Raw genomic sequence first — 27887 nt, 5'->3', positions numbered from 1 at the left:
TTATAAAGCGGTGCTTTGTCAAACAATAAGTCACTAGAAAACAGCAATGCTTCAAAATAATCATTTAGACACCACCAGACAGCCTAAAATACTTAAAATAATGGGTCCGACAGCTGTGGAAGGCAATATGGTAGGGGAGGCTGGTGCTGGACTGGAGCTGGGTGACTACACCAGGACATCCATGTCGTTCCTACAGAGTTGCAAGCATTCCGAGCAGAGGTCCAGGGCTCAATGGGGGCTCAGCCGACATAGTTGATGTGGAAGTTGGGATGAGGCTAAAGGAACTTGAATGCAGGGACAGAGAGGTGCGGTGCAAGGTGGAGGACATCGAGAACAGGGAAAGAAGGAACAATGTGTGCATTTGGGGGTTCCGTGGCAGAGACACGAAAACGCAGCAAGATCTGGAGAAGTCCTTGGTGCGGCTGTTGCGCAAGATGTTGGGGGCCTCATCGGAGAGGGAAATCAAATTTGACAGAGTGCAAAGGGGCGTAGGTCTGGGAGGCACTGCGGGCCGTGGTGGCAAAGTGCGACTACTACAGCGACAAGGAAGAGATCCTCCAACAAGCACAAGAGCTGGGTACGATAAAATAGGAAAGAGCCCAGGTGAGGATTTTCCAAGATCTCGATTTACACCCTGGACCAACACTGTAAATGTAGATCCCTCCCGAGACGGCTCCAGGCAAAGGGGGTTGAGGCATAGTTGGCGCTTTCCGCATTGCCCTAGCATTTGAGCTCAAGGGGGAGAACCATGACCTACATCAAGGCGAGGATGCGGATAACCTCCTAATGGAACTGCAGAGTGAGGAAGCGCAATCGGAGAGGGAAAGCCAGCGCCAACTGCAGGAACCTTTCAAAAGTGCATTTGCCTAACCTAAGGAACGCAGAAGAGAGGGGAGCTCGAGACGGGCTAGAAAGTCAAGAGTGTGGCAGCCACCGCCCCCTAAGTGATATGGATAAAGATGGTGACAAAATAACTGAGGTTTTGCATTGAGTAAGACTCTTGGCCCTCATGTTGGTTTGCCTGTCGGGGAAGAGGAGGCAAGGATGACCCCAAGCTTCCACATGCCCTGGCGACCCGGGGAAATCCAGGTTTCTCTACTTAGTTGGTCTATACACCCCAAGTGTTTGCGGTTTGGTTATGAGGTTGTTGCGGGTTAAGGTGGGCAATCGGGGTGGGGGGCAGGAGAGGGGGTTCGGCACACAGGGTCAGGCAGCGGGGGGCAGAGGTTCCAGATATGAGGACATTTCCCGGGAAAGGACATGGTTGAGCTGAAGGTTGCAACACTTTACCTCAAGGGACTCAACTCTCCAAACAAAAGGTTGTTGACATATAATATGTTCCCGTCCCTTCGACTATTGATTTTGATCTTACAAGAAACACATTTTGAACAGGTGATGGAACGACCGTTGCGGAAGGGGGTGGTAGGGCACATGTTCCGGGCCTGCAATAAGGACCATAAAAAAGAAGGGGTGGGAATTGTGTTGGCAAGATCCTTCCATATGAAGAAGTTCCAGGTCAAGAGGGGATTTGGGTGGAGATTTCTGGCACTTAAGGGTCAGGTGGATGGAGTTATACTTACCCTAGCTACTGTGTACGCACCTAAAGCAGGCCAGCTCTCTTTTCTGAGAAGGATATTTGTGGCACTAGAGGAATGGAGGGGACGGACACATGCTAGTAGGAGGGGAATTTTAACCTATGGTCGACCCATGGTCGACCCATGGTTGGATTGGTGGTCAGCGAGAGGAGGAGCGAACAAGCAAATAGGGAAAGAGAAATGATAAGTTACTCACCGTAGTGACTAACATACTCTTAGTCCCCTTTCCTCCATACTGCATGGGCATCCCTTCCAAGGGACGGGAGACGGAACCATTTTCTCCAGAAAAAAACCTTCCCCTTTAAATTTAGAGGGGTGCTAGGGTGCGGCCCAGGGAGCATGCGCTGCCCTGTCTCCGCCCTCCGGCGTCACACCCAAGTCCTCATGGACGCGTCGAAAATAGATTTAACATTGCCTAATGACACCAGTATTATTAGGGGTGGGGGGTGGTGGGACGTACGGAGGAAAGGGGACTAAGAGTACGTTAGTCACTATGGTGAGTAACTTATAATTACTCTTACGTCCTGTCCCCTTTCCTCCATACTGCATGGGCGAATACAACTGAATGTAGCCCCAGGGTGGAGAGGAGACCCTCCTTAAGCAAATAGGTTCCGGAGAACCGCATTCCGAAAGCCACGTCAGATCTAGAGCCGGCATCCAAACAGTAATGCTTGCAGAAAGCTGAGGGAGTAGCCCACGTGGCCGCCCTACTTATGACTTGCCAAGAGACATGGCGCTGGAATGCGATGGCCGTTGCCTTGGCCCTGACTGCGTGGGCATGCAAGTTGGCCAGAAGCGGCTTGTGCTGGCCCACATACGTTTCTTTGATGGCCAAGACTATCCAGTGGGATATGGAGGCCTTAGAGGCCTCATAGCCTGATCTTGAGCCTCCGAAGGTGACAAACAGGGCATCCGATTTGCAGAAGCCCTTGATCCTGTCCAAGTAGAACTTTAGGGCACGTCTGACATCCAGGCAGTGCAGCACTCTCTGTGCTTTGTCCTTAGGATCGGCAAAAAACATAGGAAGGACCATTTCCTCGTTCAAGTGGAAAGCAGACGGCCCCTTGGGCAGAAATGTTGGGTGTGTCCGCATGACTACTTTGTCCCTTTGAAAGGTAGTATATGGTTCCGAGGCGACCAGTGCCTGGATTTCACTGACTATACGAGCCAAGGTGAGGCAGAGCAGTAAAGATGCCTTGATGGTGACCATCCTGATGTCCGCAGACGGCATTGGCTCACACAGTTTGTGCGCCAGGGCGCCCAAGCCTATGTTAAGGTTCCACACGGGGTATAGCCTCTTGATGGGCGGGTAGAGCCTTGTGAGCTCCGTCAAATGTCTGACGATAGTATTGGAGGAGGAGAAGATCCCCTCAGAGCCCCGATGGCTGCGAGATATGCAAGGTGTCGTCCACCTGACCCCTGAGTAGGCGAAATGTGCCGAAAAGGAGAGCACGTGGTCCAAAGTACATGCCAGGGGGTCGATTTCCTTGGAGTCTGGCCAGTGGCAGAACCTGGTACGTTTACTTTTATACTGGGCCCTGGTAGCCTTGCTCCTTGGGCCCTGTATGATTTCCAGATTAGCCTGGGAGATGCTGAGGTGCCGCAGCGTTACCTGCTCAGGCACCACGCTGTGAGGGCTAGTTTCTGAGGCGCGCAGTGGATGACCCTGCCCACCCCTGCTGCGCCAGATGATGTGCTGGGCCTGTCGGGAGGTGAATTAGAGGCATCTCCGAGAGGCTGAGCAGCTCCGAAAACCATAGCCTGGCCAGCCACCATGGAGCTATTAGAATGAAGTGGAGTTGGCGAGACTCCTTGATCTTGCATCTCACTCTGAATCAGCAGAGTGGACGGGAAGGCGTAAGCAGTCATGCCGTTCCACTGAAGTCAAAATGCATCGCCCAGGGAGCCGGGACACTGTCCCTCCCAGGAGGCGATCTGAGGGCACTTCTTGTTGGGCCAGGTGGCCAAGAGATCGACCTGGGGATGACCCCACCTGTTGAAGATCTCCTGGATAACAAGGTCGTTTAGCTGCCACTCCTATTTGTCCACTCGCAACCTTCTGACCCTGTCTGCCTCCAGGTTGGATTCCCCCGGGAGGCAGACTGCCATGAGGTAGATGTCGTTTTCCAGGGCCCACTCCCACATGCCGATTGCCAGTCTGCACAGAGGAGGGGATCTGGTGCCTCCCTGCTTGTTGAGATAATACACGCTGTCGAGTTGTCTGTATGGATGAGGACAAACTTGCTCCTGAGAAGTGGTAGGAATGCTCTGAGCGCTAGCCAGATGGCGTTCAGTTCTAACCAATTGATGTGGTAGGCCTGTTCCTGTCGAGTCCAGGTACCATGGACCAAGAGATCGTCCAGGGTGGCTCCCCAGCCTTGATCGAGTAGTCTGTGGTGATGGTGGCCTGCACAGTGGATGGCCAAAAGGGCTTACCCATCCGCAGGTTGCAGTCCCTGGACCACCATGTGGAGAGATGGGAGGAATGTTGATCATCTCGAATTGGGAGCCCTGCTCCTGGTTCCATGAGGCCACGAAGTGCAGCCGAATCCTCCTGATCCTCAATCTCCTGTGTGGAACGGCTAATAGGACAGCCGCCAAGAGACCCAGGAGATGCTGGTACCACCATGCTGAGGTCACCTCTCTGCTGAGGAAGCGGGTAGTGGCCCCCTTGATGGCCGACATCTGGTCCTCTGACAGAAATACCTTCTCAGAGCACGTGTCCCAGATGAGGCCCAAGAAAGGCTGCAGCTGCGACTTCTTGAAATTGAGCAAGAAGCCCAGATCGTGCAGTGGGTTCATAAGGGCACGGGAAGAGTGGTGAACCGCTTCCGGAGATGTAGCCCCGACGAGCCAGTCGTGGAGGTATGGGTAGATGTGGAGGCCCTGCGCTCCGAGGAGGTCAGCCACCGTATTCATGAGCCTGGTAAAGACCTTGTATTGAAAATGGTAGCCCCTGATCCTCAACCGTAGGAAAGAACGATGGGGCTGCCAAATCGGGACGTGTAGGTACACGTCCTTCAGATCTAGGGAGCACATCCAGTCTCCCTTGCACAATGTCACTGCTATAAAAGCTGGCGTAACCATCTTGAATTTTTGTAGGGCTAAGGAGAGGTTGAGAGTGGAAAGGTGCAGCACAACTCTCAGGCCCGTCTGGTTTTTCTTCTGAATGGCGAAAATCGTGGCGTAAAAGCCCAAGCCTCGCTGGGAGGCTGGGACTTCATCCACTGCCTGGCTCGCTATGAGCGACCTGATCTCTGCCAGAAGAGTTGCTGTCCCAACCTGAAGGAGTGGAGGGAAGGAGGGAGGAGAGGCTGGAATGGGTAGGCGGTACCCCATGGATACTACGGAGAGGATCCAGGGGTCCAGGAAATTCTGGCGCCAAAAATGTGCATGGAGAGCAAGCCTGCCCCCCCCCACTGGAGACACGTGGCCCCGAAGGGGCATGTCATGCCTTCTTTCCTTCGGAGGCCGTCGCGGAGGAGGGGGACTGGAAAAAGCCCTTAATCCGCCCCCCTAATCCCTTTTTGTTGCTTGCGCCGGTTCTGAGGCGGCGAGCGGTCCGGTTGCCTGGATCTCTGTTCCTGGAAGTCGCGGAACCCTCCATACGTACGCCCCCTGTCGGAGCGCTGCTGTCACTGGGTGTTCAAGATGGATAAAGAATAGGCCGTTTGTGAGCTGTTTTTCTTCTTGTCCAGCTCTTCGTCTGTGGTGGAGTGTAAGAGGTCACCCCCCCCCACCCCCTCGAACGGTAGATCTAATATGCGTTCCTGGACGACCGGGTTGAATTTCGTCGCCCAGAGCAAGGCTGTCCTTCTCATGTCAGTGGCAATACAGATGGCACGGCCAGAGGGGTCTATATGGGCCACAATGGATTCCATGAGGTCCTGCGCCACCAGTTTGGCCTTAGCCAGCCCTGCATTAAAACGTGATTGGCTCTGCATAGGGAGTTCCGGGAGGAAGTCTGCAATTTCCCGCCATAACCTTTGGTTAGCGGCAGCCAGCATGGCATCAGCGTTGGCCTGACGAAGATGTAAGGACGGTTTAGAATAGTGTTTCTTCCCGTACGCCTGCAAGATCATCTTCTTACCTAGCACCGCCACGGAGGAGGCGGCTGAGGACGACAGGCTTGGAGTATAGTGATGCCGCAGTGATCACAGACGAGTGTGGCTGAGGATGGGGCGAGAGCAAGAGTGTATCCCCCTCCTTCTCCCTGTACTTGGCGTCCAGGCGTCGATTGACCGAGTGGGGCTTGAGCCAACCCTTCTTGGCCAGGGAGACTACATCGGTCTGCAGAGGAATCCCCGTTTTGGAAGAGGGGTGGTCACATGAGGACTTTAGCCAGAACCTCCTCTGCCGGCTGCTCAACCTTGGGTTGGGGTAGGCCCAGGTACTCCGTCCAGCCCAGCAAGACGTTCGTGGAAGGCCCCTGGCTGAGGATGGTGGGTCCGGATCCTCCTCCTCATCTGTATCCTCCAGATCAGGAGGATCCTGCAGAGGTGGAGGAGTAGCTGGAGTTGGTGGGGTGGGGTGAGGTACAGTGAACATGGCCGGCGGCTGAGGAGAAGGTGGAGGCGGAGGCTGGTACGGAACTGCCTGAGGAATTGGCTGGGGAGCCGGAGGCAGCGTCTGCGCCGGGGCGCCAGCAGAGGCGCTTGTGGTGGCGCTAGCATAGTCAGAAGGACTTCCCTGATGGCGTCCTTAAGGATAACCCCTATCCGAGGTGACTTAATGAGCCCGAGGAACCTCTCGAAGAACCACTCGTCATTGGCCAGAGAGTTGGTAGGGGGTACTGACGGGGTACCCAGGAGCTGCTGGAGCCGCTGCATACCCTGCCCGTATGGAGGCAGTGGGAAGCTGCCCTGCGCATAAGGATAGGCTGTAGGCCACGTACCTAGTTGAAGCCAGTCCTATCTTGAAACTCGTTCATCGCCCAACTCCTGGAATGGCGTTGGACGGGTGCCTGTGTCTGGTGCGGCGGACATCTTGTCGAGCTGCCTGCCACATGCCTGCGACGTGTTGCTCGGCTCGCTGGGCCCAGCCTCCTCGAAGACTCTTGCGTGTGTATCACAAGGCCTACCCTGCTCCTCGGGCTTAGACCCGGTAGTTGAGACCCGCTCGACAAGGGGGTCGATAGAGCTGCGTTTAAGCGCCCCCTCGACCGTATTGCCGGTACTAGGGTCTAGCCACTCGGCCATAATGCCGGTACTAGGGTGAAGCCCCTCTGATGACAATCCGGTACATGACCTTCCGGTCCCTCAACACTGCCATCGGGAGGATCCATCGGCCCCAAGGCCGGTAGCTGCGGCAGCCTCGGTGCACGTGCTGGTACAAGGACCTGAACTGTCACTCCCGCTTGGGAGTTCTTGGAAAGGAGTTTCCTTTGCGGGGTGCAATGGAAAATAGCGGCCCTACCATGGGCCTGGCTCAGTGTTTCACAAAGTTCTTGAGGTCCTCTGGAGGAGACTTCTGGAAGAGCTCCCTCCACCTGGCTAGTCTGTTCTTCAGCGCTTCCGATAATAGCGAGCCACACGCTGTACAAGCTTGCCAACCGTGGTCTGAGCCAAGGCACCGTAGGCAGAGGGCGTGGGGTTCTGAAGTTGGGAAGAGCCTGTTGCAGGATGGACACCTGCTGACCCCTGTGGAAGTCGACATACGCCGGGGAGGAGCGCGACGCCTCAGGACTGAGTAACTGATTGATAAAAAGACAAAAAAACACAAAGAGAAGACATATCCGTGCGTGGAATTACATGGCTGAAGCCAAACCCAGGAGCGCGGGTGAATTCGGCCCGTTACAGTCGATGCGGAAAAGGGGAATGAGGTGTGGCGCCGGAGGGCGAGTTAGAGCAATGAATGCTCGCTGGGCCGCACCCCTGCACGCCTCTAAATTTAAGGGGGATGAAGGTTTTTTCTGGTGAAAAAGGTTCCGTCTCCCGTCCCTTGGATGGGACGCCATTGCATTATGGAGAAAAGGGGACTGGACGTAATAGTATAGAGATTTTGCTAGCCTCCTGAATGGTCACTTGTGGGTTGGCGTTTGGATGGCATCACACCATCAAGCAGGCAGCTATTCTTTCTTCTCGCCCCCCCACTTAATTTACACTAGGATAGACTACTAGGATAGACTATTGATCCAGAGGGAGCAGGCAGATGATAGAGATGGAGACGGCCATGTGGTTGGATCATGAGTTGGTCATGACTTCATGGCAATTTGTGGCAAAAAGAAGGGTTACCCCGGGATGGCGTTGCAATGATGTCTTTGTCAGGGACCCAGCCTTTAGAGACTTTTTGAGGAAGGAGATACCCTTATTTTTTTAGGTCAACGATACTGGGGAAGTCCACCACAAGATGGAATGGGAGTCGACCAAAGCCACGATACAGGGCCTGCTGATAGCAGAAGGGGCACGGATAAAAAAACGGAAGAGGCGGCTCATTAAGAACAGGCTACAGGAAATACGAGGACTTAGGGTAACGCTGAATGGGGGAACTGGGGATGGGCCAGGTCTGCAGCACAACATTGGGGACACGTAACAGGCTCTACATGCCACACTAATAGGTGAGGTAGTCAAAAAAATTAGGTAAACTAAACAACGATATTATGAGAAAGGATATTGAGTTGGGTCGTTGCTGGCTAACAGGGTCCAGAGTAGTAGAGGGGACAGGCGGGTTGAAGAGATCAGGGACAAAGATGGGAGGCTCGTTGGTTCACAGGAAGGGATCCCTGAATGCTTTGCAGATTACTAAGAAGCATTATATAGGAGGGCGCCCGAGCCAGGAGACCAGATAGTTCGAACATATCTGGAGAGCCTGGCAATCCCAAAGCTCACTGAGGGAAATTGAACACTCGGAAAGCCCCAGGGGAGCTTGAGTACACTGCCAATTTTTATAAACTATTCCAAGAGCAGCTGGCAGGTCCGTTGCCAAGGGTCTTTAACACCATTAGTGACACAGGCAAAGTACCCCCCCCTCCTTACTGGAGGCGAGAATAGTAGCAATACCAAAGCCAGGTAAAGACCCTACGAAGTGTCGGGCATATAGGCCCATCTCGCTCCCCAATGTTGATGCAAAGCTCTTTGCACAGGTATTAACAACTAGATTAGAGAGGTATCTTCCAAAACTGATCCATCCTGATCAGACGGGTTTCATTAGGAATAAGCAGGGTGGCAGACGACCTCCGTAAAACCCTCCATGTGCTACACTCGCCCAAAAACAAGGAGCTCTTTGATCTGATCCGAAAGGCTTTTTATCGTGTCAGTTGGTCATTTTTGCAGGAAGTTCTGGCATCAATGGGAATGGGAGAGTAATGGACAAGCGGGGTTATCAGCCCTGTACTCGAGACACAGGGCAAAAGTGGTAGTGAATGGGGAGGTGTAACAACCGTTGGGCTAGGAAGGGAAACCAGGCAGGGGTGCCTCCAGTCACCTCGCTTGTACACACTGGTGATGGAGCCATGGGCAATAGACATTAGGACAGATAACCAAATCTGGCCGGTCCGGGTGGGGGAGGAGGGAGTACAAATTGAACCTGTTCGTGGATCCTGCCCTTTTATACATAACACAACCTCAGATATCCCTCCTGAGACTATTGGATAGATTGGAATGGTACAGACAACTATCAGGGTTTAAGGTGAATCTTGGAAAATCATTGACTCGAAGATTATGTGAAGAGACTGGGTTTCAGCGTTTGGGGAGATGGGTTCTGCTACCTAGGGGTAGAGATCCTGAGAGATCTTAGTAGTATGTTCGTAACCCCGCCCCCTGTAACCTCCCCACCCCCCTGGGAAAAAGTTGAGGAGGACCTAGACCACTGGACCAGACTTAACCTGTCCTGGATGGCCCAACTTAACTTGTTAAAATGGTGATATTCCTTACATTTTTATTTCTGTTTCAGATGCTCCCTGTGAGAGTTCCCTCGGCCTTCCTAGAAACGGTTCAACGTAAGCTTCTGAACTCTGGGCTGGCTAGAGGCCCAGAATAGCATACAGGGCTCTCACACTTTCAGGGGATGCGGGTTGGGGGGGTTCGGGCTCCCAGATTTAGGGGTAGACTCAAGGTGCAGTGTAGGGATACAAAGGGCCATATAGCTAGTCTATATGAGGCTCTCTTGAGGTCACAACCCCCCCCCCAGGATCCAAAGGCTAGGGAGCGATGGGCTAAGGATCTGCAGTGGGAAAAATCGGATGACTTATGGTTCACAATGTGTAGAAGGGTAACACAATCTACGGCCTCCATTTAATATAGAATGCAGGCAATCAAAATCTTACATCGCTGGCATCACCCTCCTGCCCTTTTAGCCAAAATGTGCTGCGGGGTAGACTCAAGATGCTGTAGGTGCCGGCATCTCGGCGCAGATTACTACCACATGTGGTGGAGAAGTACCCATATACAGATTTATTGGGGAGAGGTCCTTTTAAAGATTAAGGGGATCAATGGAATTTCACAGTCAATCTCCCTGGGGGGTGTGAGAGGAGGATGAGGGAGAAGACCAGGGAAATCACATGACCCGCACCCTGCTGGTCGCAGCTAGGTGTTGCGTGGCACAATTTTGGAAACGGAAACCCCCACAGAGAAGGAATGGTTACAGAAAGTCAGGGGGGGGTCTATGGAATGGAATATTTGACACATTGAGTCCATGGTCAGGGTGGGGGAGATGTGGGTGCCTTTTTCTGCCAAATATGGCACTTAACTGGGGTTTTGGGAGGAACCAGGAGGGGAAGGGACGTTTTGCTGCCTCCAATTGTAAACGATTATAGGTTGTACTAAAGGCTGTGTGCTGGAGAGAGTAGGGGGACGGTGGTTAATGAAAATTTGATTTTCAAGAAATAAGACTACCAGGGCTTGCAAAACTAGCACACTAGCATCAGCGAGTAGTTTTTATGAAGGGCGAGTACCATTTGGGAATGTTAGAAACTTATTTTCCATTTACTGCATGCACACTTTGTTTGCAGTAAATGGCAAATACAGGTTTCACTGTGCATGCTGGACAGCACTGCAGCAAATATATAATGTGTTTATGGTGACATGTATTTTACAAAAAGCACTGGTAAATATTTTGTCACCAGTCACCTTGGGGCAAGTACATTGCTCTAAGGTCGAGTATGCAAACGAAGGAACTCGGCCTGCAGGTCTAATGGGATTTTTACGAATTTGCAAGGCCTGACTTAGACATGGAGGTAATCTGGATATGCGGAGGAGACTTCAATTGCACCTTCAAACCCACAATTGATGGATCCAAGCTGCACAAACCTAGCTCCCCCTCCCCTGCTACTATGGCACTACAGCAGAATACCACCAACCTCAACCCAAGATTTCACCCACCAAAGCCATACCTATTCTTTCTATTCCTACCATTATCACCACGAGCAAGACCATTTCAGCTGCAGGAGTATTTGGTGCTGAAAAAAGCAGGGATGCCTGCTTTCCCCTATATAACTTGTCCTTGCTTTCGAGCCGCTAGCCTGCCTACCCCGAGACCTATACGATGATTGGGGCATTATGGTAAGAAGGGAACATCACTTAATCACTCTATATGCAGCTTACACTTTACTGTATTTAAACAACCCAGAGATAACCCTTCCCACATACAGGAGATATTCAGAAACTTGGGTAAACTCATGATTAACTACACATTAACTGGGAATAATCCTGCGTCTTCCTTTTAGACTACAATAAATAAACCAAGAGCCCGAATTTAAATGAACAAAAACTGAAATGGTGCACCGACACAGCAATATCAAGGCCTCAACATCTACGATATCACCCAAGATACCCATACACATAACACACAAGGCCCTCATAACATTAGATAGTGAGAGTTTTGGAACAAGACTCTACTTTGTCCAAAGGATAAGATTGTGATAAATCAAAATAATACTGTTGCACTTCCTCTACTATTTTGCCAAGATCACATTCCTAATGCCACAAATTATTTTCTTTGCAACACGAGATGCCAAATTAAATCGACTCCTGGCACGAGAATAGACACAACATGGCACAACAACCTTTCCGCAGCTGGGAAATCCGCAACTTCCACAAATTCTACATGGCCTCACAGTTGCAATACGTAGCAAAATGGCTGTCTGATGTGGTAACCTGAGCGGCTAGACTTCTGGGAAAATCCATCCACCCACCACCTAAGAAAGAAGCACTCTGGGTGAAAACGTCAGACGGCACAGTCCCATTATTGGTTAAGACGGGTATCCAAATCTGGAACCAGACTAGCAGTAGATTGGAACTGGGGCGTGCCCTACTCCCCAGATATCCCACTGGGTGAGGGGTCCAAACTACAGAACACACTATACTACAGCACATTAGACAAATGTAGGAGCTGAATGGTGACACAACCTGGGTAGAGGTCTTCCTGATCCCATGCGCAAAACTGAGTAGTACACATAATGTACCTCCAGGACAATTCTTAACATACATGATGCTAACGAGAGGATCCAGGCATCACTGTAAAGGTCCCGACGAGCCGACTGATAATGAACATGGGGAAATATAAAGCAGACAATATACAATGCATTGATCATTAAAACTTCCCAAACAGAGTTGAAAATTAGAGGTCTGAGAGTGGCATGGCCTACCCAATGGGAAATTCTACTCCGCTACCCAACAAAGGTATCTAGAAATCAGAGACAAACTAATGTAATATAATCTCCTACACAGAGTATTTGACAACTGGCATGAATGTTCACCAACAACCCCTAATGCTGCCCTAGAGTGCCCAAGAGTGCTGATCTGGCACACACATTCTGGAATTGCCTGAAGATCTCCCATTACTAGAGAGAAAATGGATCTAAACTCACTAATCTGGAACTAGACTTAGTCCTTCACACACCAGATACAAATTTACTAGGCATCATCCAACCCGAAAGAGTTAAAAAAAAAAAAAAAACTAAAAAAAAAAAAAAAACAGGAATTAGAAAACCGGTTTAAAACCTAGGCCTGGAGCTAGCAATCTGAGAAATCGCTGCATCATGGACATCCCAAAATAGATGGGGGAAATGCATATCTCAACATACTATGAAGTAGAGAAGAATACAAAACACACAGGAGACTACGATAAAACTAATTTCCACATAAGACTCAAATGTATAATTTGTCCAATTATTAATTTTTAAGCTTTAAATGTTGTATGCATGCGTCCTAATAATTTGGTATAGATTGTCCCAAACACTGAGTTAAATTAACATAGGTGTGTTTGTTCAGCATTAGTTGGCCTGGAGAGCCAAAATTGGTGTCAAGCTAACAAAGCTCTTCTAGGCTACAAGGAGCTAAAAAGTCCCATCTCCCCTAAAATTCGAACCCTGTAATATAATAATGAATATTTGAACGACATCAGAACTTTGCAGCACTGTAGGAGACGATACATGTAATACTGGCTACACCCAACAAAGACAAAAAGGTAATAAAAGTGCTGGGCAATATTGAGCATGAAAGTTAGGTTACCATTTGTTAGTTGGAACTATAGTTTTTCTTTCTTTCTTAACCCTACCCACTGCAACTCCTCAACTTCTACGATATCATCGATAATGTGCGCAGAGAATGCTCCATAGCGAGAGCCACCATTGGAGCCAAACAGGACTATTGTAATGCACTCCTAGCAGGCACATCAGCCAAAAACCTAAACAGACTACAAGTCACGCAGAACAATGCTCTCCGGGCTGCTCCTAGTATCCCAAGAAGAGAACATATCACCCATGTCAGACACTCAGCCTACTGGCTCCCGGTCAAAGAGCGGATCTCTCTCAAAATCCTCACACTCACTCACAAATGCCTCTCCCTCTCCGCCCCGTCCTATCTATCGGAAACCATCCTCAACCCATCCTCCTCCCGTCCCACCAGGACACAATACACCAACCTACTCTGCATCCCACGCATCAAAAAAGCCAAAGCTGGAGGTCTTAGTTTCCCCTACATTGCAGCCAAGACCTGGAATGCTCTTCCGGCAGACATCAGAGCCGAAAACTCCCTCCCTATTTTTCGCAGGAAACTGAAAACCGCATTCCGTGCAAAATAATAGGCAACTCTCTTAAATCCTTATAAATGTACTGCATTGCTAATGTGTACATAATGTGTACATGTCTACTGTAAATATTGTATTTGTTTGCAAATATTGTAACCTATGTAACTAAGACATTGTCTGTAACAAGCGCCACGATGCCCCCGGGCTGACGTGCGCTCTACAAATCTGAATAAATAAATAAATGTTCAATGAGTTTCGTCACTAAGTTCATACTACAATTGCAAGACTAAATAAAGTCTTTAAATAAAACATTGATTTAACTATGCAATGGAATTGGAGTAGCTATGCAATGGATTGGTCATGTAGCGCAAGATTGATGTAGGTATGTTATGGATTCAACTGGTGCAAGTGCAACTTGTGTAGTTATGGATTCAATACATAGCATGCATGTTGCTATGTTATGGATTCAACTAGTATCTCAGTGCAATTGATGCAGCTATGGTATGGGTTCAATAGGTACTGCAAGAACATTCTTGTAGCCATCTTACGAACTCAAAAGGTAAAACAGTAATTGATGCAGCTATGCTATGGATTTAGCAAGTAATACAATGTAATTGATGCAGCTGCATCAGGGATGCAAATATAACAAATGATGCAGCCAAGTTTTTAATTCAACAGGCATCACAATGCAAATGATGTAGCTTTGCTATGGCTAATCACAAACATTTAGTTAGCTATGCTATGGATTAAACTGGTATTGCAGTGAAACTGATGTGGCTATGTGTGACTACAACATGTAATAGAAAATGATTGAGGTATCTTTGCTATGGAATCAGAAGTTATATCAGTGCAAATGATGGCGCTATGCTATGGATTAAACTAGTGAAACTGAATAATTTATGTAGCCTAGATAAGCTTCTACTCGCTCTACTATTGTGGTGCCAAATCCTTATTCTTCCCACTATTGAATATCTTACTTGCGTGGATTTCGAAAGACAGCCAGAAGTCAAACAGCATGGAAACTGCTGTGTCTGTGCTAAAGATCAAGCACTACACCCACAAGCAATAAAAGAACAAGTTACTTAACCAACTGGTAACTTTCTTCCGATTGGATGTTCCTCCAACGTATTACACCTATTTGACATGTAATGTCCACAGCTGTGCACTTTGGAAACTTTTTCGGCAGAGGGCGTCCTGTGTTAATGGCGTCGGGTCGATGTCCTCGAAGGCCTTCCGTCACCTGATGTTATAAATAGGACGCGCGGCGCCCGTCGCCTCAGTTTTGGTTTATTCCCCCAGAACGTGTGGCACCAATCCAATGCCTGCAGGACTGCACATAGCCTTGCGGAAACATAAGCTACAATCGCATAGGAAATTCTCTAGAGGGGCATGCTGGGAGGGTCGATGTGGAATACGCTGGAGGAACATCCAAACGAAAAAACGTTACCAGCTGGTAAGTAACTTGTTCTTCAAATGGATTGTGTCCTCCAACGTATTCCACATTTTTGACAGACTCCCAAAGCAGTACCAGAAAAAATGGAGGAGGGAAAAGAATTTAGAATATCCAATCAGATGGCGGAATAAAGAACCGCCTTAGCAAAGGCCATATCTTGACCATGGATCATGTCCAGGGAGTAATGTTTAACAAAGGTGTGGATCGAAGCCCATGAGGCTGCATCACAAATATTCCTAAAAGGAACTCCCCCGTTAGAGGGCGGTGGAAGAAGCCACGCCCATAGTGGAATGAGCTTGCAACCCTTCAGGAGGGTCCTTACCCGCCAATCGCTAACACTCAGTAATGGTGAGGATAATCCACCTGGACAAGGTCTGTTTGGTAACAGCCTGGCTCAATCGGTGTCCAGTATATCCCACAAAGAATTGATCGTCCACTCTGACCCTGAAAATCCTAGAAATATTAAAGCTCAGAGCTCTCCTAGGATCCAACCTATGGAGTCGCTCCTCTTCCTTACCAGGATGAGGAGGATAGAAATAAGGAAGAACCACTTTCTGGCTCAAATGAAATTCAGATACTGCCTTAGGTAGAAAGGAAGGACGTACCCGTAGTACAACCCTGTCCTTGTGGAATACAGTAAAGGGCGGCTTAGATGAAAGTGCCTGCAATTCACTCACTCTGCGAGCGGAAGTAACCGCAACCAAGAACACTGTCTTGAAGGACAATAATCTCATAGGAAAAGAGTGCAAAGGTTCAAATGGAGCACCCATTAGAAATTTCAAAACCAAATTCAAACCTCAAACCGGCACCCGAAAAGGGGACGGCGGGAACACAGTCAGTCCTTTAGGAAATTGAGAAATCAAAGGAATCGTAAAGTAAGAACATTCTTCAGACGAGCGTTTAAATATAGACAGTGCCGCCAGGTAACCCTTAATGGTACCTACACAAAGGCCGCTGTGGGCCAAAGAAAGTAAGAAAGACAAAACCATAGTAATGGAACACTGAAAAGGATCAACATTTTGTCCTCTGCACCAGTTGCAAAACTTACGCCAACGGCACAGGGATTTTGTTGCTGGCCTTCTGGCTGAAAGCAACAACTCCATCACATCATCCGGGAGGTCCCAATCCTTATACCTCAACCTTTCAGATACCAAGCGTGAAGGTTGAGAGTCCTGACATCTGGATGGAGAACCGGATTCCCCCCACCCTCTTGTGAGAGCAGAGCCTCTCTGTAGGGAAGACGGAGTGGAGGGCAGATGGACATTTCCAGAAGCTCCGGGTACCACGCTCTCCTGGCCCAATCCGGAGCAATGAGGATCATACTGGATCCGAACCTCCGTAACACTTGAGGAATGACGGTGACTGGAGGAAACGCGTACAGTAGTGGGAATGACCAATCCACTACAAATGCGTCTCCTAAGGCTCCTCTCAGAGGAAATTCCCTCAAGCAGAATCTCTTGCACTTCCGGTTGGCACTGGTGGCGAGGAGATCCACTTGTGGGGGTCCCCAAAGGGCAAAGATCTCCAGAAGGACTTCCTGTGCCAACTCCCACTCGTGAGAGATTGTGCTCTGCCTGCTCAGAGCGTCCACCGCCACTTTTTCGTCTCCGGCCAGATGAACTGCCAAGAGCGAAATTCCTTGCTGGATGGCCCAGAACCAGAGCTGCATTGCCTCTCTGCACAAGGGGAGTGACCCTACCACCCCATTTTTTGTTGAGGTAATGCATGGCAACTGTGTTGTCCGTCATGATCAGGACACTCTTCCCTGCACAGACAGCTTGATGTGGAGTTTGGACTCTGACGGACACCAACGACTGCTGTTGGTCAAGGGGCTGGCATGAGCGCCCCATCCTGTGAGGGAAGCGTCCGTCACTACAGTCACCTCCAGCCATGGTTGTCAAAACGGCTCCCCTTTCATCAGGTTCCCTTCTTTGGCCAACCACAGAAGATCCTGGGAGACCGAGAGTGGAATCTGAACGTGATCCGACATCTTGCCTGAGAACTGCGTCCACTGCATCTTGAAAACCCATGGCAGGGATCTCATCCTCAGCCTGGCCTCTGGCACCAGAAAAATGCAGGGTGCCATGAGGCCGAGCAACCTTAAGAATTCAAAAGCCGGGAGACTCTGGGCACGTTGAAACTGGTCCACCATCTGCACAATGTGATGAGCCTCCACATTGGGAGGCAAGCACTTCCCCAAGGATGTGTACAGCCCTAATGTACTCGAGCTGTTGGGAAGGTGTTGGATGCGACTTCTTGAAATTGAGGAAGAAGCCCAACCTATGGAGGGAGCGGCAGGTGAGACCGAGGTGAGCCAATGCTTGCTCGGGAGAGCGCGCATGGATCAGCCAGTCGTCCAGGTAGGGGTAGACGTGAACCCTCCCCCCGCCTTTGCCTCAGATACGCTGCCACCACCGCCATTAGCTTGGTGAAGGCCCTCGGGCTGAGGTCAATCCGAATGGCAGGACCAGAAACAAAGTGCGAGTCAACAGCCGCAAACCTCAGGTACTTTCTGTGCTTGGGATGAATCGGCACATGAAACTAAGCATCCTGTAGGTCCAGAGACACCAACCAATCCTGAAGTTGAAGAGCCTGGAGGACTCTCGAGTGACCATCTTGAACCTGGCCTTCCTGGGAAGTTTGTTCAACCAACGCAAGTCCATGATTGGTCTCAATCCACTGTCTTTCTTCGGGATCAATAAATAAGGGGAATACCATCCCTTGTTCCTCTCCGCTACAAGCACCAGTTCTATGGCGCCTTTCTCCAGCAGGGTTAAGATTTCCTGCGCAAGGAGCGGATCCGGAAGCTTCAAAGAGAGTTTCCCCGGTGGATTGTCGCGAGGCCGCTGAAGGAAGGGAATGCAGTAGCCGTGGAATATGGTATCCAGAACCCACGCATCTGAAGTAATGGCTCACCATTCTTCGAGATGCAGAGACAGCCTGCCCCCAACCGGCGAACAATGGTACATGGCCTCATGACGGTTAGGAAGCGGCAGTGCCTTAAGGCAAAGAGGCAGCTGCCCGAGTGGTTTTGGCACCCCTATTTCCCCAACCACCAGAGATACTTTTACGCTGACCCCTTTCACTGGCAGCTCCTCTCGTTCTACCAAAGGAGGAGTAGTAACGAAAATAACCTCCCCTCCACTGCTGTGCCCTAGGACGAAAAGGCGGAGGTGGACGCACAGCTGCGCTTAAAGATTTTGCTGCAGCTTTTGAGGGCTTCAAACTCTCAAGGCTCTCGTCAGCCTTGCTGCCAAACAAATGTGCGCCATCAAAGGGCATGTTCAAAAGACTGGCTCGCACATCCGTAGAAAAACCAGACTTCCGCAACCACGCAAATCTGCGTATAACGGTGCTTGCAGCCATGGACCGGCTAACACTGTCGGCCGTGTCCGAACCCGACTGAAGGGATTCACACATGGCATCCTTGCATCCCGCAGAAAACACCTTGCGTGCCCAACCGTTGAAGGGTTTGTCGTCCCTATCAGGAGGGATGGTAGGGTACGCCGCCTGCCTCAAGGTGGCCGTAGCCGCCTGAACCACCAAACTCTCGGGAGTGGGGTGAGTGGACAGGTAGCTGGGGTTGCTACCGGAAGGGCGGTATTTCTTGGTTAACAATTTGTTAACAGCCGGAAGAGTTTCCGGTGACTGCCAAGAAGCTGCCACCCTTTTCTGTAACGTTAGATGACAAGGTAACACCGGGTCAGAGGACGGACCTTGATCTAAAATGTCAGTGAGATCATCTTGCACAAAATCTTCAGGAGGACTGGACTAGCCCAGATACTCCGAGACACTAGCTATGAGTCTCCTGTAGGACGACTCTGCATGAGCCCCAGGATCAGACCTGCCAAATTCCACTTCCAGAGAAGTGTCCAGGCAACTGGCATCATGAAGAGTCTGTCTCAACTCTTCCAGTTGGCTATCCCCTGAAAAGACAGGGGCCCCATCAGGCTCAACATGGTCAAGATCGAAATCTGACCTCTCCTCCTCCTCCTCCTCATTGAGGTCATCCAGAGGGAGGAAAATGATCTGTCTCGGAACAGCAGAGGGCCTGGAGTCCATAACAGGCCTCACAGACTTGGAGGCAGCCTTCCTAGGAGGATCAACATAAGTAGGGATCTCCGATGATGCATTTCAGTTAAAAGGCCTCAAAGTCGTCGAGGGCGGAGATGGCGTCGAGGGTTTCAGTGTCGACACTGGCGCCGTGGGCTCATACAAAGGCAAAGCTTCGACGTCGGTATCCGACAGACACGTCCCCGACGGAGTCGACACCGACCTCGAGCCCTAGGGACGAGCACCGAGACCTGGATGCACATCTCTTGCGACCATCCTGAGCCTTGTCCGAATGGGACCTTGAAGGTTCCCGATTAGGATTGCACAGAGGACCCAAGCCCGAAGGCGTGCGAGCCACAGATCGAGACCGTTCCTTACCGGCTTCGTCAGAAGGTGCAGACGGAACTGTGCCCTGCGATTGGAAAATCCCCAACATCTGCTCCCAAAAAGCAGCCCTTTCCTCTGGGGTCGATGACTTAGTCGGGCAAGCCACTTTCCTTGCGACGCCATCCTCCAAGGAGGATGGGGAAGGCGACCGGTGATGGCGCTTCCTAGAACGCCGAGACGAAGAGGACGAATGGCAGGAACCACTCTGGGACCGAGACCCCCCCCCCCCCCCGGGACTCTTTCCGACGCGGAGAGTCACCCCTCGAATCGTCGGTGGACATACCCTTGCACTTGGATTTACAAGCCTTACTGGGTTTTGAACCCCTACTTACCTGAAGCTTCCCCTTACGTTCCCGCAAGGCCTTAGCAGTCAGCGACTGGCATTTGGAACAGTCGTCGATGTCGCGACTCTCGCTAAAGCACCACAAACAAATGCGATGCAGGCGGTATTCGACATTTTAGACTTGCAGTCCCAGCAGGTCTTGAAGCCAGATCACAGAGTCGGAGGGGTCGAGGAGGAAGACATTGTCACAAAGAATACACAAGGCGCGCTGAGGGCTCGAAGCAAACATGTTTGCTGAAAAAACGGAACCGAGGCTACGGCCGCCGTGCGTCCTATTTATAACATCCGGTGACGTCGCCCTCGGCGGAGGCCTTCGACGGACATCGACCCAACGCCATCGACGCAGGACGCCCTGTGCCGAAAAAGTTTCCAAAGTGCACAGCTGTGGACTTTACATGTCAAAGATGTGGAATATGTTGGAGGACACAATCCATTCGAACTATAATTCAGGCCTTGGTCTGCTCTGTCAATGGAGGGGGGTACAACTCATCAATGCACTGCTAAATACCACAGTGATACCCACTGAATGTAGTGTCCCATGCAGGTGCCAGGTTGATAACATTACTAAAGACATTTCATCACATCTCTCCCACGCTAAGGGGTGCTATATGAATTGCCACTTCAAGCACATGTGCAACTAAAAATATGCATTATATGCAGTAATAATTTCCAAGTAGCCTACTACTAGGAGAATAAAGTATCTATGAACATCACTGCAGTACTCCATCTGGGTTTTATAAAAAGTGTAAAGCTAGCTGTGAAGCAAAGGAGTGATGTAGTAATAGGATGCAATAATATGGCTAGGCCTCAAAATGTGACATCATCACTAGCCATTAGCAAGTGATTGACCCTTGCCAAGAAATATATTGTGTGTTATGTGAATGCAATGAACTTAAGTGGCAAGTGCCTTTTTATGCCTATCTTGTAATTTTAAATTATGTTGCATATTCTTCCTCAGTTTGTCATGTACTCCACGGTGCTATGTACAGTACATTAAATTTGCGCTATAAGAATATCAGTCAAAAATACAACTCACCAGAGCTCCAGTTTAACCCGTCTGCCATCCAACAAGATTGTTGTGGTCTTGTAGTCTATTCCTGTAACACAAAAACAAACTTTAAACAGAGTAAATGACACAAACGATTGTAGGCTGACAAATGCAGATTTTACAGGAAAGAATGGTGGGCCTACTAGAAAGCTGAATGTGGGGCAATGTATCCCTTTAACCGGTTTACTCGACTATGGAAACATGGTGAGCTGTATGAAAACACAAGACTACAAAACTGAGCCAGGTTAATTGAAAATTATGGGAATAATGAGTAGTCATCCCTTTTGTCTGAGAGAGTAGTGTTTCATGAGGTACAAGAATACAAGTGAAGCTAGTTTTGTTCAATTACTCAATCGCATCCATAAATCCATATTTTGTAATTCAATGCAGAAAGCTATACATTTAAGTATAATCAGTTTTACTTAAATCTTTTATGTAAAAGCTGGTTTATTTAATTTTCTTCAAAATTGTGATTTGACACCAGTCACAACGCACTCACCAAATGCAAAGTCTGCAAAAATGTTCTAGAAATATTTAGCAAAGGGACAAAGAGTAATTAGTCTGGTAATTTAATAAAACACAAATGTGATGTTTTAAAACTTAAAGTAAAGCAAAAGTATACATTGGGGATGTGTCTAATGTTCACCATCTACAACTAATAGGTAGAGATCAAAGAAATGTTAATGAAATGGTTGTTGAAAATTTCCACAAAGCTCCAAAGAAGGGTAATCCAAAAATCATGAATAATTCAGAGTTTCAGCAAAATACCTTCATCAGGCAAATGTCTGCAATAAAAGGGAGATTTTAACTGTTCCATAGATTACTGAATATAACATACAAATTAATCTCTCAGTATTACATACAAAGCAAATAGGTCATAACAAACCGTATCCCAACTTGTAGTAAATGCACAGAAGTAAAATGGTGGGCAAAAATCAATTGTATAGTTTTATAAATGTTTGAAATATAAAAAGGTACACCATGAAGTTACCAACACAGGAAAACACCCTATTAATAAAGGCCAATCAAAATATGATGCACCAAATTTATCTGACGATATGTTGAGACAGTTGAGACTACATACTTTAAGGATCACAAACCTAAATTTGTTAACAAAAATAATCACAAATGTTATTGCAAATGATTTTAAAAAAAGAGAAAATTAAAGATTAAATGTAGACCCACTAGAAATGATCATACATTCAGAAGACTATCCTGGTTTTTCTGATCTACAATAAAGAAAGATGAAATTTAAAAAGTAAATAAAAAAATAGTCTGAACAATGAAAGTACCCCATTAGGAACAGAGTTTAAGTAATGAATCCTACTTAAAAAGACACTTCCCCCCCCAAGGAAAATACTCAAAAAGGGACAGTACAGTGCCCGATTTAGACAACATTAATCTGGTAAATGGTGTCAGAGTGCACCAGACAGGTGCGGACACCAATGCCACGCCATCAGAGGATGGGATGATAATACTGATGTAGGTGCATACTTCCTGTAACAGTGAGGCCAGGTAAACTAAAACTACATTGCATGAGTACCTGCTAGTTAAAGCTAAATTACAGGACAGCAGTAAAGGGGAGCCTTCACGCACAGGGACCACATAGTCAAGTACAGAGTAATGAGTATGGTCGGCTCGACATTCACGCTTTTGGCATGCGACGAAGCCAGCATGCACAATCACATAGAATGTAATATTACAGAAAATAATCCAATCCCTAGTATAACATCTTGGATATTCCAACTAATAAACACACACTACAGTATTATACAAGTCAGCTATTGTTAGACAGAAACCTGTGCAGTTCCCTCTGGGACCACTGCAAAAGATTTAAGACTACAGATGTTTGGCAGTAAACTCACTTGGTAGCAGTCTGTACCACCCAGGTTTACCTGGTAGCTGTGGCTGAGCAGTCAGACTTCCCTCAAGAAGAGTTAGGCAGTATACAGAGCATACATAATAGGTACAGAGGCACAATAGTACAAGCAAACACTGACCAGAGCTAGGTGTAAAAGTATATAATTATTTATTTAAAAGACACACTCATAAATTACACTAGCACAGAAAAGGTAAGTAAGTCAAAACACAGTCACTATTACTCATATGTACATCCCTAGTTATTTATTGGACAAGTCTAAGTTAACACCACTTATTTCCAAACAGAGGTGAGCGCTTAACGTTAGATGGCACTCCAACAAGTTAGTTAAAAGGGAGGGAAAAGGCAAAAGAAGTGAAAACAGCCAGGTAGAACACTTTTCAGAGATTCACAGTGAGTGTAGAAAGGCAGTCTATTGTGGAGCAAGGAAGTTCGGTTGCCAGGCCCACTCTAGGGAAAGCCAGGCAAAAAGATGCCCAAGATCACACAATGTCAAGTCTTTACAGGTGAGTAGAAAAGGTTTTTCCCAGTTAAGAAAAGTTTAGTTAGGGTGCCCAGGCTTACCCAGGGTCGAGAGCCGGGGGCTAAATCTACCCCGTACAATCGGTGGCAAGGGAAGCCGGGCGGAACACAGTACCTTTCAAAATGGAAAGGATCCTCCAGCGGGGGCAGTTGTTCCTGGTAGTGGGTGCAAGTCGCGGCGTCGTCCAGAGGAGGAGACGATCTCGTCGTGGAGGAAAGCTGAAGGTCGTTGCACTACCAGGGAAGAAACCAGCCGTGGAGTTTTTCCGGTTAAAAGGATGTTACCCCTGTTTCGCGGTTGAGGTAAAAAGTGGTATCCCGGTTGCCGGGGTGCTTGGCACAGGCAAGGCGGCCACAAGGTGCTTCAGGGCGGCGAGAAGAAGGTAGAAACTGGTTGTCCCCACCAGTCAAGGGAAGAAGACTCTCCGGCGGGAGATCTCCTCTGTCGTCGGGAAAAGTGGTGAGACGGTTCCGCAGGGCTCCACCGGTGGTGTCGTCTTGGCAGGTCGGCTCGGCTTCTCCCTCTTCGGCTTCTTAGGTCCTGTGGCGACTTCTCCAGAACCAGTCCCAAAAACCCTGCTTTTATGCAGCAAACCCCCATTCATACAGCCTCGCTGTCACTCAAACATGCTAAGTGGTGAGCGGGGTGGCTCACCACTTGGGCCAATCACACCAGAGTGCGACATGAGTTGGCAAGGCAACTCAGTCCAGGGTTCCTAAACCCCCTCCCACACCCCCTGTGGTACCCAGACAGAATGGCACCACTTTGGAGGGCTTTTGTGCAGAAGCCCGCCAAAAGTGGAACAAAGGCTCGACTCGGGTTCAGGGTTACTGAAGTGAACCTAGACGCTATTTTGGCGGCGAGTCCTGGCAAAAAATCCCAACCGGTGAATTTATATTAAATAAATAAACCGGCGGTATCTTTAACATTGCACCAAAAAGTGGTGCATTAAAATCAATGGGAAATCCCATTGGGAAATATTCCGGTGGAATATTTCCGTGGTATCCACTGCCACCAGCCAGAAACTCGGCGAGGGGGGACGGGACAGTACCCCCTCGACAACAAACCCAGGGGCAATCTAATTGCCCCTACCAGTACTTCCACAGTATGATGGTTTGTACTGGTTAAGTTCCTAAATTAAGACTAGTAAAGTCAATGGGGACTTTACAGACCCAGGGAGACAGTAGTCAGTCCCAGGGTGTGGAGTCTATGTTTGGGGGTCTCAATGCAACCCCTATGTTAATGCACTGAGGGTGCTGTGTAACACATTCAAAAACCAATGATAGCCTATGGGGAAAAAATACCCCATAGCCCATAAGCGCATAGCAAGTCACAGAAACACTCTCAAGTCATGCCCAAGAGTGAGGGTAAAAGAGTCTCACTCTTGGCAGGAGAAAAAAAATAAACCCCAAAAATCCAGCAAAGCTGCTGGGGGACTCAATAGGTTAGGAAATTCAGCCTAAACAGAGAATTCTCCCTAACAGCTATCCAAGAGCATTGTAGCAGGGTTCATTAAACTAAATGAAAAAAAATACAAATATGCAAAGTTATGATGGTATCAATTGAGGTAGTTCTCATTACCCTTTGGGTTTAAACAAATCTTGTGTAAAGGGATTTCTTTTGTTCAACATTCTGGGTACTAAAGGAAAAGGATGGCCTTTTCCCAAATAAGCAGCCATTGTGCTTGACTGTTGCAAACAGTTCTTGGTCTTCAGATACTAAAGTTTAACTCTTAAAATTGGACTATTAAAGAACATGGATAAAAACTATGCAAGGATAGCAAGCTGGTTATGCCAGTCTGTTTCTGGGACAAAGATGCAACTAACAGACAAAAAGACCCAACTTTTGGTCCAATAAATGAATGTGATCGTCAGCGACATCCTTTCATGGATCTTGTTTAAATATTGAAAAAAGTGAATAGGTTCATCCAGAGTTCCTTGCCATATTTTTTAAAAATATGTCATCATAACTGCCGCCATAGAAGTTGAAAAAGCCAAGGCTTGCTGAACAAAATGTGATATTCAAGAGTTACACAAAGCACTTGACATTTGTAGAAGGGCATGCTGGCTCCCCATGGCTGTGCCTAGAACTTGTAGGAAACAAAATCTTGTTTAAAACTGAAAGAAATAAGGGTGAAGAATAATTATGCAGTAGATGGTGCAAAATTTCCACTAGCAATTGGCTATTGATATTTGACTCCTGGCGAGTAAGAAATGGTGTGCTGTGTGTATGTATATAATTGAGGTGAGTTACTTTCATTGCTGGCTAGTAGCTTGAATTTTTGCCCCGTGCAGTAGTCTCATAATAAAAAGTACTTGCAAGTACATTGTCAAATCGTAATAACCACTCCACTGTTTCCCATCCTGCTGGGGCATGACAGAATATGGACTCAACATCTAGGGGGAAAAAAGGAGTACATCCGAGTTAATGGTATACACTGTTTTAGAAGAAAGCAGCTGATTCCTCCAAGTACATGCTAGATACTTATACCAAAGGTTGGAGGCAAGTGTCTGTGTCTATACCAAGGGTTTTGTGGATGCAATGAATGGTCGACCAGGTAGATGTTCTAGAACGTTTTGGCTGCTTTTATTTTGGTCAGTGCACTGTTTTTGGTCACTTTCTCTGAAATGTTGCACATGTTAGAATACTTGACCAGCGTGCTACACAGATTGTAACCCAAGTAAGGGTCATATTATTACTTTATAGGACTTTCTGGAGTGCTTGTTGTGACACATTTCTGTGTATATTTGATGGTCTTCCCCTGTTTATTTATTCATATATCGCTCCAAACCCAAAGGTATCTGGGCGCGTTGCACATTACATAGAATACATATTACAAGTCACAGAAAAGGTACAAATTGCAGTTACAAGAAAGTTATTTACAACAACAATTTAACATTATACAGTGGAAGGTACATCATTAATTACTACACTATACAGATACCAAAATAAATAGATTCTAGATGATAGCAACATAAGCGACATAACATAAGTATAGCTTGTGAATCAGAACAGACATGGGAACCCGACAGACAGATTAGACGCCCGATCACAGGTGAGGAGTTGGAGGCCGCCATTAAATCTTTAAAACCAAGATCCCCGGGCCACGATGGATTAACAACATTTTATAAATTGTTCAGTCCCCAGCTGGTGGCCTTGCTAACGTCCATCTTCAATTCATTTGGTGTCTCAGGCTCTATTACCCCCCCCGACCATGCAGGAATCCAGAACGGTGCTTATACTTAAACCCGCCAAAGCTCATACAGGCGCATTTCGCTACTTAACATTGACACCAATACATACTCTAATGTTCTGGCTAACCGCCTGGCCTCCATTCTGCCTGCGTTGGTTGACCAGGACCAAACAGGATTTATAATGCATAGGTCAACCGGGGATAACAACCGTAGAGTCCTAAACTTTGTAGATATTGCTTCTCAAGACACCAATAAACTGGCCCTCCTGGCCGTGGATATGGTAGATTGGACCTTCCTGCGACTCACCCTGGAAGCTTTCCACTTGGGCCTCTATCTTCGTAAGTTGATTCTGGCCAACTATCAGTCGCCAAAGACCCTTCTCCGGGTTAATCACAACCTCTCGGACCCAATCTCCTTGACCTGTGGGACTAGATGGGATGCCCACTGTCCCCCCTCTTGTTTTCTCTGGTGATGGAGCCTCTCACCCAGCGGATTCGATTAGACCCAAATATCAAAGGCCTTTCTGTCGGCACCACTCAACACAAGATCTCGCTCTATGCTGAAGATGTTCTGCTTTCCATCACCGATATCTGCCCTTCCCTCAATGCAGCCCTTCAGGAACTCCATAGGTTTGGGAGGGTTTCGAGATTTGTCGTTCATTACGGAAAATCGGCAGCCCTGGAGTGGGCTTGGGAGAGGACCAACGGGAGACTCTTAGGCCACTATGCCTGATCCACTGGATTGAGAAGTCCACCCCAAAGATGTATATACAGTGGACTCCCCCACCCCCCGCCTCCTCCTCCTCCTCCTCTCTTCAAGGAGCTAGAGGGGGGGGGACCTTGAACGAAGGTCCTCACAGGAGATCTCTCTCATTGGAAGGATCTCTGCCTCCAAGATGAACATCCTCCCTCGCTTCCTCTATGCTTGTTCCTCCCTACCAACGCCGATCCCTCCTCCTCCCCCTTAGGCAAATGCAGAGCAAAATGCTGGGGTTCATATGGAGGGGTCAGAAGGCGACAATCTCCCAGAAAGCTATGATGCAGTCCCCGATGGGGAGGGTTAGGGGTCCCGACCTATGTAAATATTGTGTAGCCTCCCAATTAGCACGTGTACAGTACTAGGACGGGACCACTGGGCCCCCAAAAAGGGTGGAACTAGAGCAGTCCCGCCTCGCATTACCCCTCGATTCCTCCCGCACATCCCATTACCGATGTGGAAGACCTGGGCGGGGATCCTAGCTGCCACCAAGCACACCCTCAGCGTGTGGGACTGGGCACTAAAATACAAAAACATCCCTCGCGGCACGAATTCCCTCTCCCCAACCCTGCCTTTTCTCTGGGGGTCCATCCCAGTCACTTCAGGAATTGGAGGGCGGGGGACTTGAATTCCAGGGACAACTATGTGAGAATGGCCAGCACCGATATTTTGAACAATGTAAACTGGCCTTC

The 27887-nt window shown here is 48.4% G+C and overlaps 1 protein-coding gene across 2 annotated transcripts in view; it reads right to left on the bottom strand.

Annotated features, from left to right (window-relative positions):
* RAB40C (RAB40C, member RAS oncogene family) overlaps nt 1-27887 on the bottom strand; it is a 520231-nt gene that overhangs the window by 426445 nt on the left and 65899 nt on the right. For both annotated transcript variants that reach the window (XM_069646914.1, XM_069646915.1), the window contains exon 3: nt 20832-20892. In XM_069646914.1, the coding sequence (XP_069503015.1) occupies nt 20832-20892 (61 nt within the window). The remainder of the gene's footprint in view (nt 1-20831; nt 20893-27887) is intronic.

Source organism: Ambystoma mexicanum, chromosome 2q, assembly GCF_040938575.1.
Source record: "Ambystoma mexicanum isolate Mex_15411 chromosome 2q, UKY_AmexF1_1, whole genome shotgun sequence".
Lineage (NCBI taxonomy): Eukaryota > Metazoa > Chordata > Amphibia > Caudata > Ambystomatidae > Ambystoma > Ambystoma mexicanum.
This window is presented reverse-complemented; position numbering and strand designations above follow the sequence as displayed.